This window comes from Saccoglossus kowalevskii, chromosome 22 (assembly GCF_978046115.1).
Source record: "Saccoglossus kowalevskii chromosome 22, keSacKowa6.1, whole genome shotgun sequence".
In the NCBI taxonomy this organism is placed as follows: Eukaryota; Metazoa; Hemichordata; class Enteropneusta; family Harrimaniidae; genus Saccoglossus; species Saccoglossus kowalevskii.
In genome coordinates this window covers 8,021,846-8,037,940 of record NC_140662.1, presented here as the reverse complement: position 1 = coordinate 8,037,940, position 16,095 = coordinate 8,021,846, and the positions used below count along the sequence as shown (strand labels likewise).

The 16,095-nt window shown below is 36.7% G+C and overlaps 2 protein-coding genes across 4 annotated transcripts in view; one reads left to right on the top strand and one right to left on the bottom strand.

Annotated features, from left to right (window-relative positions):
* The window catches only part of LOC100369220 (neuronal acetylcholine receptor subunit alpha-10-like), a 35,708-nt gene extending 31,882 nt beyond the window's left edge, over positions 1-3,826 (top strand). Inside the window, exons 6-7 of the mRNA XM_085496145.1 lie at positions 2,559-2,888; positions 3,183-3,826. Coding sequence (XP_085352271.1) covers positions 2,559-2,888; positions 3,183-3,745 — 893 coding nt within the window. The 3' untranslated portion in view covers positions 3,746-3,826. The remainder of the gene's footprint in view (positions 1-2,558; positions 2,889-3,182) is intronic.
* Positions 3,827-6,688: 2,862 nt separating this feature from the next.
* The window catches only part of LOC102800698 (uncharacterized), a 33,549-nt gene continuing 24,142 nt past the window's right edge, over positions 6,689-16,095 (bottom strand). For 2 of the 3 annotated variants that reach the window (XM_085495608.1, XM_085495609.1), the window contains exons 7-11: positions 14,903-15,013; positions 13,441-13,548; positions 12,657-12,707; positions 10,862-10,915; positions 6,689-9,650 (exon numbers count right to left, since the gene is read on the bottom strand). In XM_085495608.1, the coding sequence (XP_085351734.1) occupies positions 9,564-9,650; positions 10,862-10,915; positions 12,657-12,707; positions 13,441-13,548; positions 14,903-15,013 (411 nt within the window). In that variant the 3' untranslated portion in view covers positions 6,689-9,563. The remainder of the gene's footprint in view (positions 9,651-10,861; positions 10,916-12,656; positions 12,708-13,440; positions 13,549-14,902; positions 15,014-16,095) is intronic. The other variant, XM_085495610.1, reaches the window with a different exon arrangement.

The following is a 16,095-nucleotide window of genomic DNA, read 5'->3' as shown; positions in this document are numbered from 1 at the left end:
GTTATTAAAACACTTGTACACGTTTTTTTGGTGTAAAGTTATTTGTCTTTAGATCGCAAGGATGCATTCCTTCACTCGTTATGCCAGATCACATACAAATATCATAAGACGTCGGTTTAGGCTTCAAGACAATGTCCAAGAGTCACGTGATCAACATATGACTTTGGAAGTACGACAGCCAATCCGACAGGTAACAAATTGAATTAAGACTCCAGATAGTGTGACCTTTTTACATGAAATGATGTTACACCTCCAAGTGTCACTCGACTTGACATCAATGTCCGTAATACATTCAGTACACAGCGGACTTTAATTGCCCGTATTATTTCTCAGACAGTAAACCTAAGCCTTGGTCTATACATGACGCACGTACGATCAGCGTTAAGGACTAATACACATAGCACTTCCCAGTCTTCATGCGGATCGCCTAAATATAAAATGTAAATGTGGTTATATGTTTTCTTGAAAACCTTTATTACTTTAATTTCCTTGCTCCTATCTCGTACCAATTCTCTAGGGAACAAATGAATAAAGAAAATACGATTAACCGAGCAGACAAACATGTTTTTTGCGTTGCAAAAGTGTGCGCGCATGCGTACATAACTCTAAAGTTTATCGTCTTCTGATACAAGACTTCGGGTTTGACTCGACATGCTAAGAATATGACGTAATATACAAATACAGCTATGTCAGAGTTAAATGATTGACTAAATCATTTAAGGTGTTACCGTTTTATATATGCTTTAAATTCTGTTATCGGAGCCGACATCCGGCAAGGCTACTTTGAATTACCAGCAATGCATGTAGGGAACTGTGATAATTAAATATGAACAAAACAAAAGTCTTATTCTGTAGAAATAGACGACACCTAAGTAAATGTGGGTGCTGGTATAAAGGAGAAACAAACCAACGGTGGATACGAGTTTTTTTTGTAATGTCATGTACGGTTTCCGGCCCTACAAGAAAGTCTGTGGCAAATTTGAAATTCTTGCCACATACCTGTATTTTAAAATACTTAATAGTCTGATTTTACAAGTGATCTGTTAGAGTACAGAAGTCCGGGGCTTTCAAAAAAATATGACAAACTCGAAGCAGTGTACCTTGCATATTGTCAAAGCCACTTTTATTTACCAAGTAGTGTTGTTAACTACTCGATTCTGGGCGATTGCCGTTGTATTGGTACCATGTGAAACGGTGTAATATAATATGGATGGACGACGGATATATTCATGGGCAACTGAAATTTAAAAAAAAAGCGTGAATTTGTTTACGTGTGGTTAAACCTGTGACGTGTTTATAAATTAGTGACTTGAAATAACAGGAATGACGAGCTGAATTATATATATAAATGAAAAAAATTATACTTATTGCTTAAGGTGGAACCATATATTTCATTTAAAGCGGGGGAATCGTCGCCTGCGCATGCGTCAGATGGCCATAGCGTGTGATTGTTTACAAACAAACGTCTACCCATGAGCTTTTGCGTTTTTAGCGTCTGTTATTATCGTCGCTTGGGACTCAATTCCCGCGCGTGCGCAGGTGACGACCCTCCCACCTTAAAGCACAAGATGCACTTGCAAGGTCTAACAGTCTCTTATTATTCTCTGGGATATAAACCGATAGACATGAAGGAGGCGATGGGTAGATAAGATTATGTAATACATGTTTATGTAACAATGCCAGTGATGAGTACCAGTTGTTACTCAAATGCCCGGTATTGGAGTATCTGAGAAAACGAAATCTCCTGGAATAAATATGTACGCATGTCCATCTCGTCATATATTCATCCAATTGCTGACTTCAGTTGTTGTCAGAAATCTCACTTACATACGTCATGCATACGTCATGAACTTACTGTGAACACGGGTACAAGAAGAACGGTTAGGAAACTCTATTGTTAGATATGCTAATGACTTCTCTTCGATGCGTGTCCGACCACTATGACGTCATCGCTCCTAGTAACCGTACTGTGAATGAAAAAACGACCCAATCAGCTGCATTGTAATATAGCTTACTGTTTTGCTAACAGAACAGCCATGTCGATGGTTCAAATCAACAGCTTAAACAGTGTGTTGGGGTAAGGCAACAAAATTACGCTATCAGTACTGCTAGTTGGGTTGTTTTATTCGTTCACAGTAAAGAGAGATTGAAAATTGAATCGTGTTACTGTATTACATATAAAAAGCCAGTGGCCGAGATGAAAGATTCCGTTTCCTTCATTTTTTTGGGATTTCCTTTTGGGGTCAAAACTTATAACGCCCAGGATAACGATACAGAATATTGTCTCCTGGTTAATATGGTCATTGCGATCTTACTTAAAGCGGGAGGGTCGTCACCTGCGCAATCGGGAATTGAGTCCCAATAACAACACACACTAAAAAAGCAAAGGCTCATGGGTAGACGCTTGTTTGTAAACAATGACACTCTATGACCATCTGACGCATGCGCAGTTGGCGACTCCCCCGCTTTAACCATCTCACTTAACAGAGCGCCATCATCATTCAGTGTCACAGTTGGAAGCATGCGTTTGATCTATTTTGTCTGCCTTCTTCTTTTAGCAGGTAACACATCAGTGTTCGAAAGTGATGGAGAATGGGAAATGGAGCATTTATCGGCGAAAGCAAACACGGAATTTTACCCAGACGCCCCAGGAATTCCCTACACCGACATCACATATACAGTGTACCTACGACGAAGACCCATCTATTACGTGTTCAATTTGATAACGCCATGTGGACTGTTTTCATTGGTTACTATTCTTAGCTTTTTAATACCAGCTGAATCCGGTGAGAAAATCACTCTGGGTATCACCGTCTTGTTATCGCTGACGGTGTTTTTGTTGTTGGTAGCAGAGACGACACCGCCATGCAGTACTATACCCTTAATAGGTAAGAGGGCGCCCTTACTCTTATTCACACACTGACGCTGATAACGCTTTCACGCGCACGTGCGAGCGCGGGCAGACATGTACAAACCCTTCTCACATTGGCTTTGCCACAGTTTCTGGAAATATGTAAGAAGATGTTCTAACAGTTTGCATATCAGCCCGATGTGCTAATTTTGTATCAACAATTCATAGTCTGGAGGCAAGTTGTTAGCAGATCGAAACTATGGAGTCCACGTGACATTGTTCAGAGACTTGGAGGAGAATTGTACATTAACACAGTATTCTCAATTTGCAGGACAGTACTATGCTGCTACCATGGTGATGGTCACGTTATCTCTTGGCATGTCCGTCACAGTTCTCAACCTCCATTACTGTGGGTCAGAGAGGGCGCCAGTACCAGATAAAGTACGCAAATTAGTGTTCGGCCATCTTGAAAAGATTCTACGTGTTAGAAGCAAATATTCAACGAAGTACCCTCCTCTCTCACGGATTACCACCGAAGCTGGAGTATGTGTGATACCCCGGATGTTGAAGGAAATAGACTGTGCAATACTTAAGGCATGTGCACTGCACGCCCACGCACTTAGAAATAAACATACAAACTCACATAGCCAACTGCAGGACAGACGGAACAGTAAACGAGAAAAAGGTGTCACAAGTGGACCGGATGACCACCTTCTATTTCATTTGCTTCACGAGTTTCGAAAAATCGCCATTCATTTTGAAAATAGGAACCGTCGAGAAAACGCGACAAACGAATGGAAGAGATTGGCAGTTGTGATCGACAGACTGTTTATGGTGGTGTATATTATCGGAACTATCTCTACTATATTGATAATAGTGTTTCAAATAGGCTAGAATGACGTCACCGGTGAAGTGAATCACCGTTTGCTGATTTAAGTTCCGTTGAATACTTAAATGTGTGTTGATTAGGTTTATTACGAGTGGATATGAGGTTGGAGACTTTACCCAAGTGAGAAATGATTGCTTAAAGTAGCTGGTAACGTCCATTCTGTTTATGGAATATTTTATTCTCGAGTTACGAGTTTCAATTATGGTTTCGTTACTGATTTAAGTTTACTGCAGGTATTTAGGTTGAGCCAAAGTTATACCTATGTCATCGCATTTATTCACATTCATTTTCGCAAGAAATCTGCAGTGAAACCATGGCAACTACTTTTAGAGTACACACTTGGGTAATGATTAGTAGTGTGCGTGCACATGTTCAGGATATTTACTGCCTAGAGCGTAACAATCTTCAACCACGCTGCGGCTAATTAACGTGATTGAAATGATTTGAATTCAAGCAGCCATTTTTAATCTCAGCGCAACAAAGATATTCCCTTCATCTTTATAAATATTTATAAATTCCAATAGTATTTGAATCCAACCAGCCAATCAACGAGCACAGTGCGAAACGACGTCATTGTTGTTATTCAATCGGCCAATAATAACTTCTCGTTACTGTTCGAATGATGAAATCTATAAATATTTATACAGATGAAGGGAATGCTTTTGTTACGCTAAGACTAAAATGTAAATAGAACAAATATCACTTGCCTAAGTTCTTTAGTGAATCTACGAGCTTATCGCATTTATGGAGATCGGGTATTACGAATTGGTCGCAGAATAATCGAACTTTAAGACTCAATAAGAAAGAAGATATCTCATGTTTATGCCTCAAAGTATGTGAAACGAACATTAGAATATGGTACAGGCATATCGAGGCCAGATGGTGATGGAATATTCAGTTTTTCTAATTAATTTGCTATTACAGTTTTAAAATTCGCACAACAGTGGCGTGCGAAGATTGCCAGGTAGTACTAGAAAATTTTTGTGACCAACTAAATTTACATAATCGGATGTGACGTCACCACGTTTTCATCTACTCACCAGTTTACTTTTATTATTTGTATCATATGTCCTCTAGTTGAGTTTCCATTCGTTGCCTATTGTCATATATTACTGGGCAGTGTTTTTTTAAGAACAGCAAGTAGTACGGTTAAGCGCGGTGGTCGTCGCGCAGCGCGTGTTCGAATTTCACGTAAATAAATAATGTATTTTACACGCGTTGTAGACGTCGCGTCGCTATGAGTCCCATATCGAACAGAACGAGGCACGACGACTGCCGCCCTTTACATTATGTAGAATAAAACTAGCCTGTACAGTAATGGAACCAACATGCATTGGTGTTTATTTGTGTATTATTCTTCGGGAAGTATCTTTCAGTCCACCTCCATTCCCGAAGTGATCAGCACAGAACAGCCGCGCGATGTGACGTCATTTTATACAAATTTACATAATGTACAAGGCTTTGTTGACTTCGAGCATAGACCCTCTACTGGAGGGTCTAAGTTTCGAGGCAAGTGTATAGTTGTTTCAGGTTACTTATGTATTGTTTTGTAAACATTTACAAATGCAAATACAAATGAAGTCGTGATTCGCTATTGAGCTGCTCTTTTGTACTGGGATTGACTGGTGATTCGATAATACTATAGTACTAGTGACGTCAAATTCGCAATTGATGTGATTGGTTGGGCGGTTCTTTAGTCTGTCCATCAGCAGGATAACTCAAAAAGTAATATTTTTTTAGAAGAGTTTGTCCTACACCAATTAGGTTTTGGACACAGTCACTTGGGGGCTGAAAATCAATAAATACTAATTTTCAAAAAAAAATCATCCGCTATATGTATATAAATAAACAAGTTGTGAAACACGGCACCTAGTAAATCGACACCCTGTCGTTTTCAAATGTCGATTTCTTACCTTAAAATGCGAAACAAAAAGTGCAGAAGGGGTCAGGTGTTATGTTAATAACCATTGTTCATAATCGCTAACTTGGTTTTATTCAAAACTGCACAAATCGCGAGTTTTCTGGTGATATCCGACAATTTCATGATCGAAAATGGCCAGCAGCCAGAATCAAGAGGGATTCGCACAGAGTTCTGGGTAAATCAAGTGCGCATACTCATTTTCAGCCAATCAGGCGTGCCGTAACAGCGAGTATTTCCTTGATTTACCCAGAACTCTATGCGAATCCCCCTTGATTCTGGCTGCTGGCCATTTTCGTTCATGAAATCGTCGGATATCATCAGAAAACGCGGGATTTGTGCAGTTTTGAATAAAACCAAGTTAGCGATTATGAACAATGGTTATTAACGTAACACCTGATCCCCTCTAAAATTTTTGTTTCGCATTTTAAGGTAAGAAATCGACATTTGAAACCGACAGGGTGTCGATTTACTCGGTGCCGTGTTTCACAACTTGTTTATTTATATACGTATAGCGAATGATTTAAAAAAAAAAAAATAGTATTTATTGATTTTCAGCCCCCAAGTGACTGTGGTTTTGGAAGATATCTTGATTTGGTAGATATGGGAACATGAATTTTTGGAAGTATTTTTCCACCATTGTCCAATGACCCACCAACATGTGGGTAAATTTGCAAGATTTGGAATGAGTTGAGAAAAAAATATATATCCAGGGAGACATCTGGAGATGATTGCCATGTAAACAGGAAAGTTGGATGGATTCTTCAATACAAGATAGGGTCATTGTAAGTACTTCACAGCTATGGTAGAAGTTTGTGCTCTCAAAGTGCCTTCTAGTTACACTCTGTTTTGATTATTAAGGAATACCTTCATTAGTGCAATTTCATGAAATTTTCAAATGTGGCAAATTTGTAATTTTAAGTAAAATGTAGAATTCTAATTATTTCCTGGAAATTGTGCACTTCTGATAGAACCGAAACAATACAAGGAAATCCATGGCAGGGGCACGTCTTATTGAGTCAATACAATATTTGATTTGATATATATATTTTATGAAAAACATATTCACATTTCCAAACATTGTTATGTTGGTTCATGAGTCACTTCAAAGACACTACTGTACTAAAAAATACAATGTAATGAAATAAGGCATTTTTAAGATGATGCTGGATCATACCAAAGGCATTAATAAATACATTTTGTAAATATCAATAACAACAATAATCCAGGATATAAAACCAAGAGATGTAGGTGTTGCAGCATCTTGCCAACTTTTAACATAATAATATTTGTGATTCAGACAGACAGACATAAATACTGTACATGGCTGTTTGTAAAGAGCAGTAGAACTTTGAGTAACACAAAATGGCCGCTTAGTAGAACTATTTGCATTCATGTTTACAAGAACAAAGCTTCAAACCCAATATCTCAATAGGAGATGCAGTTAATGGAACCTAGAATTTATATGCATGAACAAGTGTGACCTCTGCATAATTGCATTTACTTGTCTCACAGATGTTTTTATAATTGGAAAAAACTTTGATTGCTTGTCTGCAATCAGAATTCACAAACACTTTTTAAAACTGTCAATGCCATCTGTTGATACAATCAGAAATATATACATAAATTAAAAAATGCTTGTTCACTTATGAGTCAATAAATTTGAAGTAGCTGTTTTTTATATCAACAAGTCAGTTTGATGTGTGCAAAGAATCATAGGAGATTGCTAAATACTGGATGATACAAGTATTGCCATTGGATAAGCTAAGTACAACTGCATATTTAGATCTGAAACCAATGTAAACTAAGGCCAGGTTCATGATTATCAACAAAACAATGTTTTAACTTATTTTATACATTACAGTGGGGACTCTTTTATGTAAATCCCAATAAAAAGTTTGTGAAATTCATGACTACAACCTTTCACCCTCCGTCCTCTTCAATACAAATTTTGTGGCTAATATCTGAAAATAGATCTGATCATGATATGGTTGATTTTACTCAATGTTTGAGTCTGTATCTTTATCTTATATAATTTATCACATTATCATTTGGGTATGATGGAGTAATCTTAATGTTCAATGTAGTGACAGCGCCACCAGTGTTCAAATTAGAGAATGCCTAATGCATAAGTATGTTCAAAATGTTGATAGTTTAAGTTGTCAGTGACCGATATCTTAAAGCAGAGAATATCCCATGATGCAATAGTCCAATTCTGATTAGAGAATATCCCATGATGCAGTAGTCCAAGTTTTGAAGCAGAAAATATCTCATGAGGCAGCCTTCTTATGAAAAAAATAATCTTGGTGATATCATGCGATATCATATTGGTTGCTATGTTTCTAAATACCTTGGTGATATGTGATATATCAGTTGCTAAGCTTCAAAATATCTTGACGATATTATGTGATACACTGGTTGCTAAGCTTCAAAATATCTTGATGACATGTGATACATTGGTTGCTAAGCTTCAAAATATTTTTGTGATATCATGTTGCATATTGGTTGCTAAGCTTCAAAATATTATTGTGATATCATGTGATATATTAGTTGCTAAGCTTCAAAATATCTTTGTGATATCATGTGTTATATTGGTTGCTAAGCTTCAAAATATCTTTGTGATATCATCATATGTGTTATATTGGTTGCTAAGTTTCAAAATATTTTTGTGATATCATGTGTCATATTGTTTGCTAAGCTTCAGAATATCTTTGTGATATCATGTGTTATATTAGTTGCTAAGCTTCAGTATATCTTTGTGATATCATGTGTTATATTGGTTGCTAAGCTTCAAAATATATTTGTGATATTATGTGTTATAATGGTTGCTAAGCTTCAAAATATCTTTGTGATATCATGTGATATATTAGTTGCTAAGCTTCAAAATATTTTTGTGATATCATGTGTTATATTGGTTGCTAAGCTTCAAAATATATTTGTGATATCATGTGTTATATTAGTTGCTAAGCTTCAAAATATCTTTGTGATATCATGTGTTATATTGGTTGCTAAGCTTCAAAATATATTTGTGATATCATGTGTTATAATGGTTGCTAAGCTTCAAAATATCTTTGTGATATCATGTGATATATTAGTTGCTAAGCTTCAAAATATTTTTGTGATATCATGTGTTATATTGGTTGCTAATCTTCAGAATATTTTTGTGATATGTGTTATATTAGTTGCTAAGCTTCAAAATATCTTTGTGATATCATGTGTTATAATGGTTGCTAAGCTTCAAAATATCTTTGTGATATCATGTGTTATATTGGTTGCTAAGCTTCAGAATATCTTTGTGATATCATGTGTTATATTGGTTGCTAAGCTTCAAAATATCTTTGTGATATCATGTGTTATAATGGTTGCTAAGCTTCAAAATATCTTTGTGATATCATGTGTTATATTGGTTGCTAAGCTTCAGAATATCTTGGTGATATCATGTGATATATTAGTTGCTAAGCTTCAAAATATCTTTGTGATATCATGTGATATATTAGTTGCTAAGCTTCAAAATATCTTTGTGATATCATGTGTTATAATGGTTGCTAAGCTTCAAAATATCTTTGTGATATCATGTGTTATATTGGTTGCTAAACTTCAGAATATCTTGGTGATATCATGTGATATACTGTAGAATACTTTATTTTCGCTGGAGGGATGATTTCGTGAAAATAAAATCCAGCAAATATTAATATACTTCTTTTCCTATATTTCACATTAAACTCATCAAAAATCAGTGAAAATAAATTCCATACAAAACGCCCAAAAAGCCTTTTCAGCGAAAATTAATTCCAGCGAAAATAAAGTATTCCACAGTATTAGTTGCTAAGCTTCAATATATCTTTGGGTTTTCATGTTATATCTTTGGTTTCTATTATGCTTTGGGATGGCTCACTCTCTAGATCTTAGACTATAACACAGCTACTGGAATTCTTTTGACTTTTCTTTTTATTCTTCTTCTCTCTAGAGTTGACTTCTTCAACAACTTTTTCCTGCAATCAGACAAAAAAAATATAAGCAATAACTCACAACTATCTGCAGCATTAATCTCTATTTAACCTTTGACCTGAGAGTTATCATAGCATGTGCTAATGTCAACAGTCAATTTTCAAACCAATCAATGTTCAGATGTGAATCACACAAAGAAGTTTGCTGATTCCGTTCTAAACTTTTTGAATTTCGGCATTTCCATGATGTATCCTTGGAAGGAAAAGATGTATAATAATAAGGTTATTACAAAGATACCTAAAGTTTGCACTCAAGACAGTACGCCGTTGCATTGACCTTGCTGGGCGTCGGTTGATACTTCCACTGTACTGTCTTTGTGCATACTTTGAGGTAACCTCTAATAACCTCTTAATATATATATATAACTAGACTGTAACCTCGTGTTAATGGACATCGTCATAATGAATTTCCTGATACATACATTGCACGTCTCTCATTCATAACAAACCTAATGTATTATGTTATAGTGAAGACCTGTTTGAGTACAGACTAGGTGAATCAGTGAATCAAAAACAAAACTTGATCTGAACACTAAGGTCACAGTAATGACTTGCGACTTTACATATTTCACAGCAGATACTGCTTTGATAAAACCCCATAAAATCTCAGCAATACAATTTTTCTGACCTCTAGTTTCCAACTGAGCAGCATGTCCAAGCTAAAGTTAACCAGTCTGTCTGTCCTTGTGCCCCTCTATAAGTCACATTTCTCGACATCCCAACATCCATGATTCAACAAGGGGTGCATATACATACTGAATTGAGAAGGGGAACTAGTAACATGTAACATTATTGAAATAGAAAGAAGGGATGTAGAAAACACAACATTGCACATTGATCCAATTTCTACAGCTCACCTCTAAGGGCGGAAGTTCACCACCGAGGAGAGCAGCTCAGCCTAGAGGGAAGCAGCTCATCCCAGAAGGCAGCATCTCACCCCCAGAAGGTACCAGCTTACCCCCAGAAGACACCAGCTCATCTCAGAGGGCAACAATCCTCTCACAGAGGGCAGCAGCATACTACAGAGGGCAGCAACCCCACAACCCTCCCACAGAAGACAGCAGCTCACTCCAGAGGGCAGCAACTATTCACCTCAGAGGGCAGCAACTAACCACAGACGGCAACAATTAACTAACCACAGAGGGTAACAGCTCACCCAAAGGGCAGCAACTCACCATAGAGGGCAGCAAACATACCTCATAATCAAAGTCACCTACATCTTCTATGACATCACTGGATTTCACATTCTGCTGTGAAATACAATATGCAAATGTTGTCATTGATTTAAATGCTCCCTAAACATCAGCAATTTGCTGGTATATTTTTTCAATTTATTTATTTACTCATTTCAGACAAAAGGCCTATTAAAGTGTTTTCTGTTAAATTTACTGTTTTACACCCAAATAATTAGAAAAGTGAACTAGTTACCATTATGACAAAATGTCCTAAACTGACAATGAACCCCTGATGTTCAAACTGGCAGGTATTTTTGGAATTTTGCAATCAATTTTGAGCTAAAAATTAGGATATCTATGGCTGTGCCAATTATAAACAAGAATTGCATGATTTCAACAGTAACCTCTAGCAACAAACAAACAAACAAGAATGAAGTAATACCGTACTGCCCCGAGTATAAGCCCACCCCTCTGTTTTTAGACATTTAACAGGTTGAGGGCATCCCCGAATAAAGGCCCAGGGTGTTTTTCCCAGGTGTCGACGACATTTATTAAAATATGCATGTAAAAATTGTATTTCATTGCATAATAATCATGAGTGGTACGATAGTTTGGTTCCTGCTTTTATGAAAAAACTCGCATTAATTTCAGGCCAGCGAATGTACGGAACATGGTTCGCACCTTTTTTATTCTGTTATTTACTCAGGATGAACCCCAATGTTGATATACTGAAGTAATCCATATTTCCCGAGTAGTAGTTATGGAAACGCCAAAAATTTGATCGTGAAACCTGGTCATTGAACATTGTTTTACTTTTCCAAATAATCGTGTCTATTGAGACTTTCGTGAATGGGATGTGATCGAGCCAACTATTCTTTGACATGACTGGCGACCGTGAAAAGTTTAAATCCTTCCCCCACCCTCAATTTACCTTTCAAAAATTGCGAATCAACAGCATTAGGGGAAAAAAATCACCGTTTTTTGCCAAAATCAGATCGCATTTTAACAACGCGATAATTCACTTCCACATTGCGTTAAAAAAATTACTTCGTCAATAATCGGAAAACTTCGTCTGTACAACACAACATTTTGATTGGTTAACGAAAGACGTGACCTGTTAGGTCAAAGGAAGTTTTTCAGGTCAAGTCATGATGCAAAACACCATGGGGGAAATTGCTTTGTATCAAGAGCTTGCGTACGATCCAAAACATTCCACAAAGATGATAATGATAAAGAATTTGCCTTTGACTGTTTTCCCACAGACCTTACCCATTTTTGCACTGTAAATTCAGACAGTATGTAAATCATATTGTAATAAAATGTGTGTATTTTTATGAAAATGTTTGTTTCTTTATTGTAAAAAGTGTTGTAGAAATCAAAAAGATGTAATATTTCTCCGAGACCGGCACTGTGAACGAAAAATGTAATTTTGATAATTTGTCGTGGTTGGGAAGATGGTTACAATTTTACCCTCCCCCCCAAATTATCTTTTCTGAGGTGGTCCTGAGTATACACCCACCCCCTAATTTTCTTGATTTTACATGGTTTTTAAGTAATGTAATAAAGTGCAAGGCAAAAGTTTCATATCACAAAATCTCTATAAACACTCATATCAGTTTCCATGGGAACAAGATATTTTTCCAATAGATCTGGTATCGCATATGATCATAGTAATCAATGAACATGAAATTATAAGCTATTCATAAAATATGAGGTCAGGGTTATTTGATCATAGTCGGATGTATCAATTTGGTTTATTTCCAGCATGTAGTGCGCCCTCTTCAGCTCAACTCTCAACAGCTCAACAGTGACCTACCTGCTGCGTAGGTAATCCATTGCTATGGGAACTATCGTTGTTCTGTTTATTCTACAAAAGTGAGAAAAAAACATTAATAAACATAGAACAACAATTTTAACCTTCTCAATAGTAAAATCTGATAAATCTGGTGATTTTGGTTTAAAGGCGGTGGTTGTCACACATGCACGCATGCACGCATGTGTGACTTTTGTTTTGATAAACATTGATTTTCCCAAGTATGAGTCACTACCTGGGCATGACATGCACTTATTATCACTTGTGACTGCTTTAATACATTCTAATCAACAAAGCAATTACTTAGTTAAAACATGGTAATGTCTCAGTTTGACTCGTTTGTCTGCACAACAGTCAAAGGCGCCATCATTGTTCATAAGAACTCCATATCTCGTGTATGCGTGACATGACAACCAATGCCTTTTAATGTCACAATGCCAGCAAACCACGAAATGTTGATAATTATCTCACTATTCATAATTTGCAAAAAATGAATTAATTACACAGCATAAAGAATGTGTAATCTTTTCACCACCAGTTCCCTCTTTTCATCACAAATTCACAAAATGTTTATATTATGTAATTTAGTACTGAAGATTAAATAGCCAAATATTAAAAACTGAAAATTGACTTAAATTTCGTCTGTTGGCTCCAAAATTAGGGTTCCTTTCCAGAAATATTTAAGAAGTATAAGAAAAAAGTGCAGACAAATTTGGGTGAGAAAGTCTAGTAGTAAAAAGGTTAAGACTACATCAAATATATAGATAATAAATACAATTGGCCTTACTTTATTTCTCTGTTGTTCCATACATTCTATAACATCTAAATAATTCATTTTTCTTGCTAAGTCATATGCTGTGTCTTCAAAATGTTCACCACTACTTGGATCATCCCACTATAATATGTAGAACAAAAAACACCAATATTAGTCAAACCACCCAAGGTAGTCAAACCTGTGTATAGTGACCACCCAAGGTAGTCAAACCTGTGTATAGTGACCACCCAAGGTAGTCAAACCTGTGTATAGTGACCACCCAAGGTAGTCAAACCTGTGTATAGTGACCACCCAAGGTACTCATACCTGAATATAGTGACCACCCAAGGTACTCATACCTGTGTATAGTGACCACCCAAGGTACTCATACCTGTATATAGTGACCACCCAAAGTACTCATACCTGAATATAGTGACCACTCAAGGTAGTCAAACCTGTGTATAGTGACCACCCAAGGTACTCATACCTGTATATAGTGACCACCCAAAGTACTCATACCTGAATATAGTGACCACTCAAGGTAGTCAAACCTGTGTATAGTGACCACCCAAGGTACTCATACCTGTATATAGTGACCACCCAAAGTACTCATACCTGAATATAGTGACCACTCAAGGTAGTCAAACCTGTGTATAGTGACCACCCAAGGTACTCATACCTGTATATAGTGACCACCCAAAGTACTCATACCTGAATATAGTGACCACTCAAGGTAGTCAAACCTGTGTATAGTGACCACCCAAGGTACTCATACCTGTATATAGTGACCACCCAAGGTACTCATACCTGTATATAGTGACCACCCAAAGTACTCATACCTGAATATAGTGACCACTCAAGGTAGTCAAACCTGTGTATAGTGACCACCCAAGGTACTCATACCTGTATATAGTGACCACCCAAAGTACTCATACCTGAATATAGTGACCACTCAAGGTAGTCAAACCTGTGTATAGTGACCACCCAAGGTACTCATACCTGTATATAGTGACCATCCAAAGTACTCATACCTGAATATAGTGACCACTCAAGGTAGTCTTACCTGTGTATAGTGACCACTCAAGGTAGTCATACCATCATATCTGCGAATAGTGGCCAAAGTACTAAAAAATTGAGTAAGCAAATAACACTGAATAAACGGCAAGGTAAAGACTACGTCTAATTATAGTAAATACGTACTGCGTGCGTGACACGAACTGGCGCTCGCGTTCGGCACCTAATCGCCTAGCTTCACGCCACTACACGTCTTCCCCTCGGCCACCGGGCATCCCCAATAAAGGATGCTTAATAACCAAGCTTATTACGTGCAGAGAACATGAAACCCGTCCACGCGATCCGCGCCACACAGCGTGGCCAGAATGCGGCAAAGGCCTAAAAAATTGAAGTTTAAATTCCCCTTCAAAAAATCACAAATGTCATCAAATCATGAAAATAACAATGGTACACAATGTATATAATTAATATATATGATTACCTTATTTACAAAATCTAAATTTATTCCTCTTGATATTAAAAGTTTTGCTATGTCTCTTTGTTCCATACATATTGCAATCATTAGCAGTGTGCCTCCATGTTCTTTACCTTCCTGCAATAAACAAGCCAACCATATATATATGGCGTAAATATTTGTAGTTAAAAAAGTTTTCTATAATCGCCATTCAAATCTATTATTTTGGTTAATAAAATATTATACAATTGATTTCACGAGGGCATGAATGTTATTGTGGAATTTTATATTTACCCTGGAAGACCCTAACACTTTATTCAATATAAAGAATACACTTTCATTGACTGTAGAACACCAATTACCCATGATTCTTTGCTAGTTTCCTTCAAACATTGGCTGATTTCCTGCTGCGCATCTGTTAGTATTTTGTGATCAGTCAAGTTGTTTTCAACCGTCATTTGAAATTTATAAAACTTATATAAATAATTTATAGAAAAAAAAACATTCATGCCTTCATGAAATTCACTGTATAACAGCAGATTTATTGACACATTATTAACATACATGTATAGTGAAATATGGTTCTTGTGATTAAAGAGTGAAGTATAACTATACATGTATGTAAAACTGTCACTCTTGCAAATATTATGAGGATATCACCTGATATCACTTGCACTTGTTTGTAGAGTACGTTGATACAAGTAACTTCATAGGTTAGTATTTTCTATGAACCATAAGTGAGTGGTTAATACATTCCGTGAGGCCGTGTGTATCTTAACCAGCTCTACAAATATGTATATTAGGTATCTTTTTACCCCTTTAATGTGAAATATTCTCATTGCACCTTGCAAACAATCATTATTATTATACATATATCACCATAAGTTACAGCATGCCATAATTATGCGGTATTTTACAGGGTATTTTCATCCTACTATATAAAGTATATGAATTCCAAATATGGAATGATTACACATGTAAGCGTCCTCTAATAATAAAAACAAACATGGCTGACACCAGGGTTTGACCGAACGCCACACAAAGAAGTTCGCGGATTCTGTTCTCAACTTTTAGAATTTCGGCATTCCAATGATGTATCCTTGGAAAATAAAGGTGTATAATAATAATAATATTAAAGGTTATTACGAGGATACTTCAAATTATGCACTCAGACAGTACACCATCACATCGACCTTCGCTGTGCCTCGGTCGATACTCCC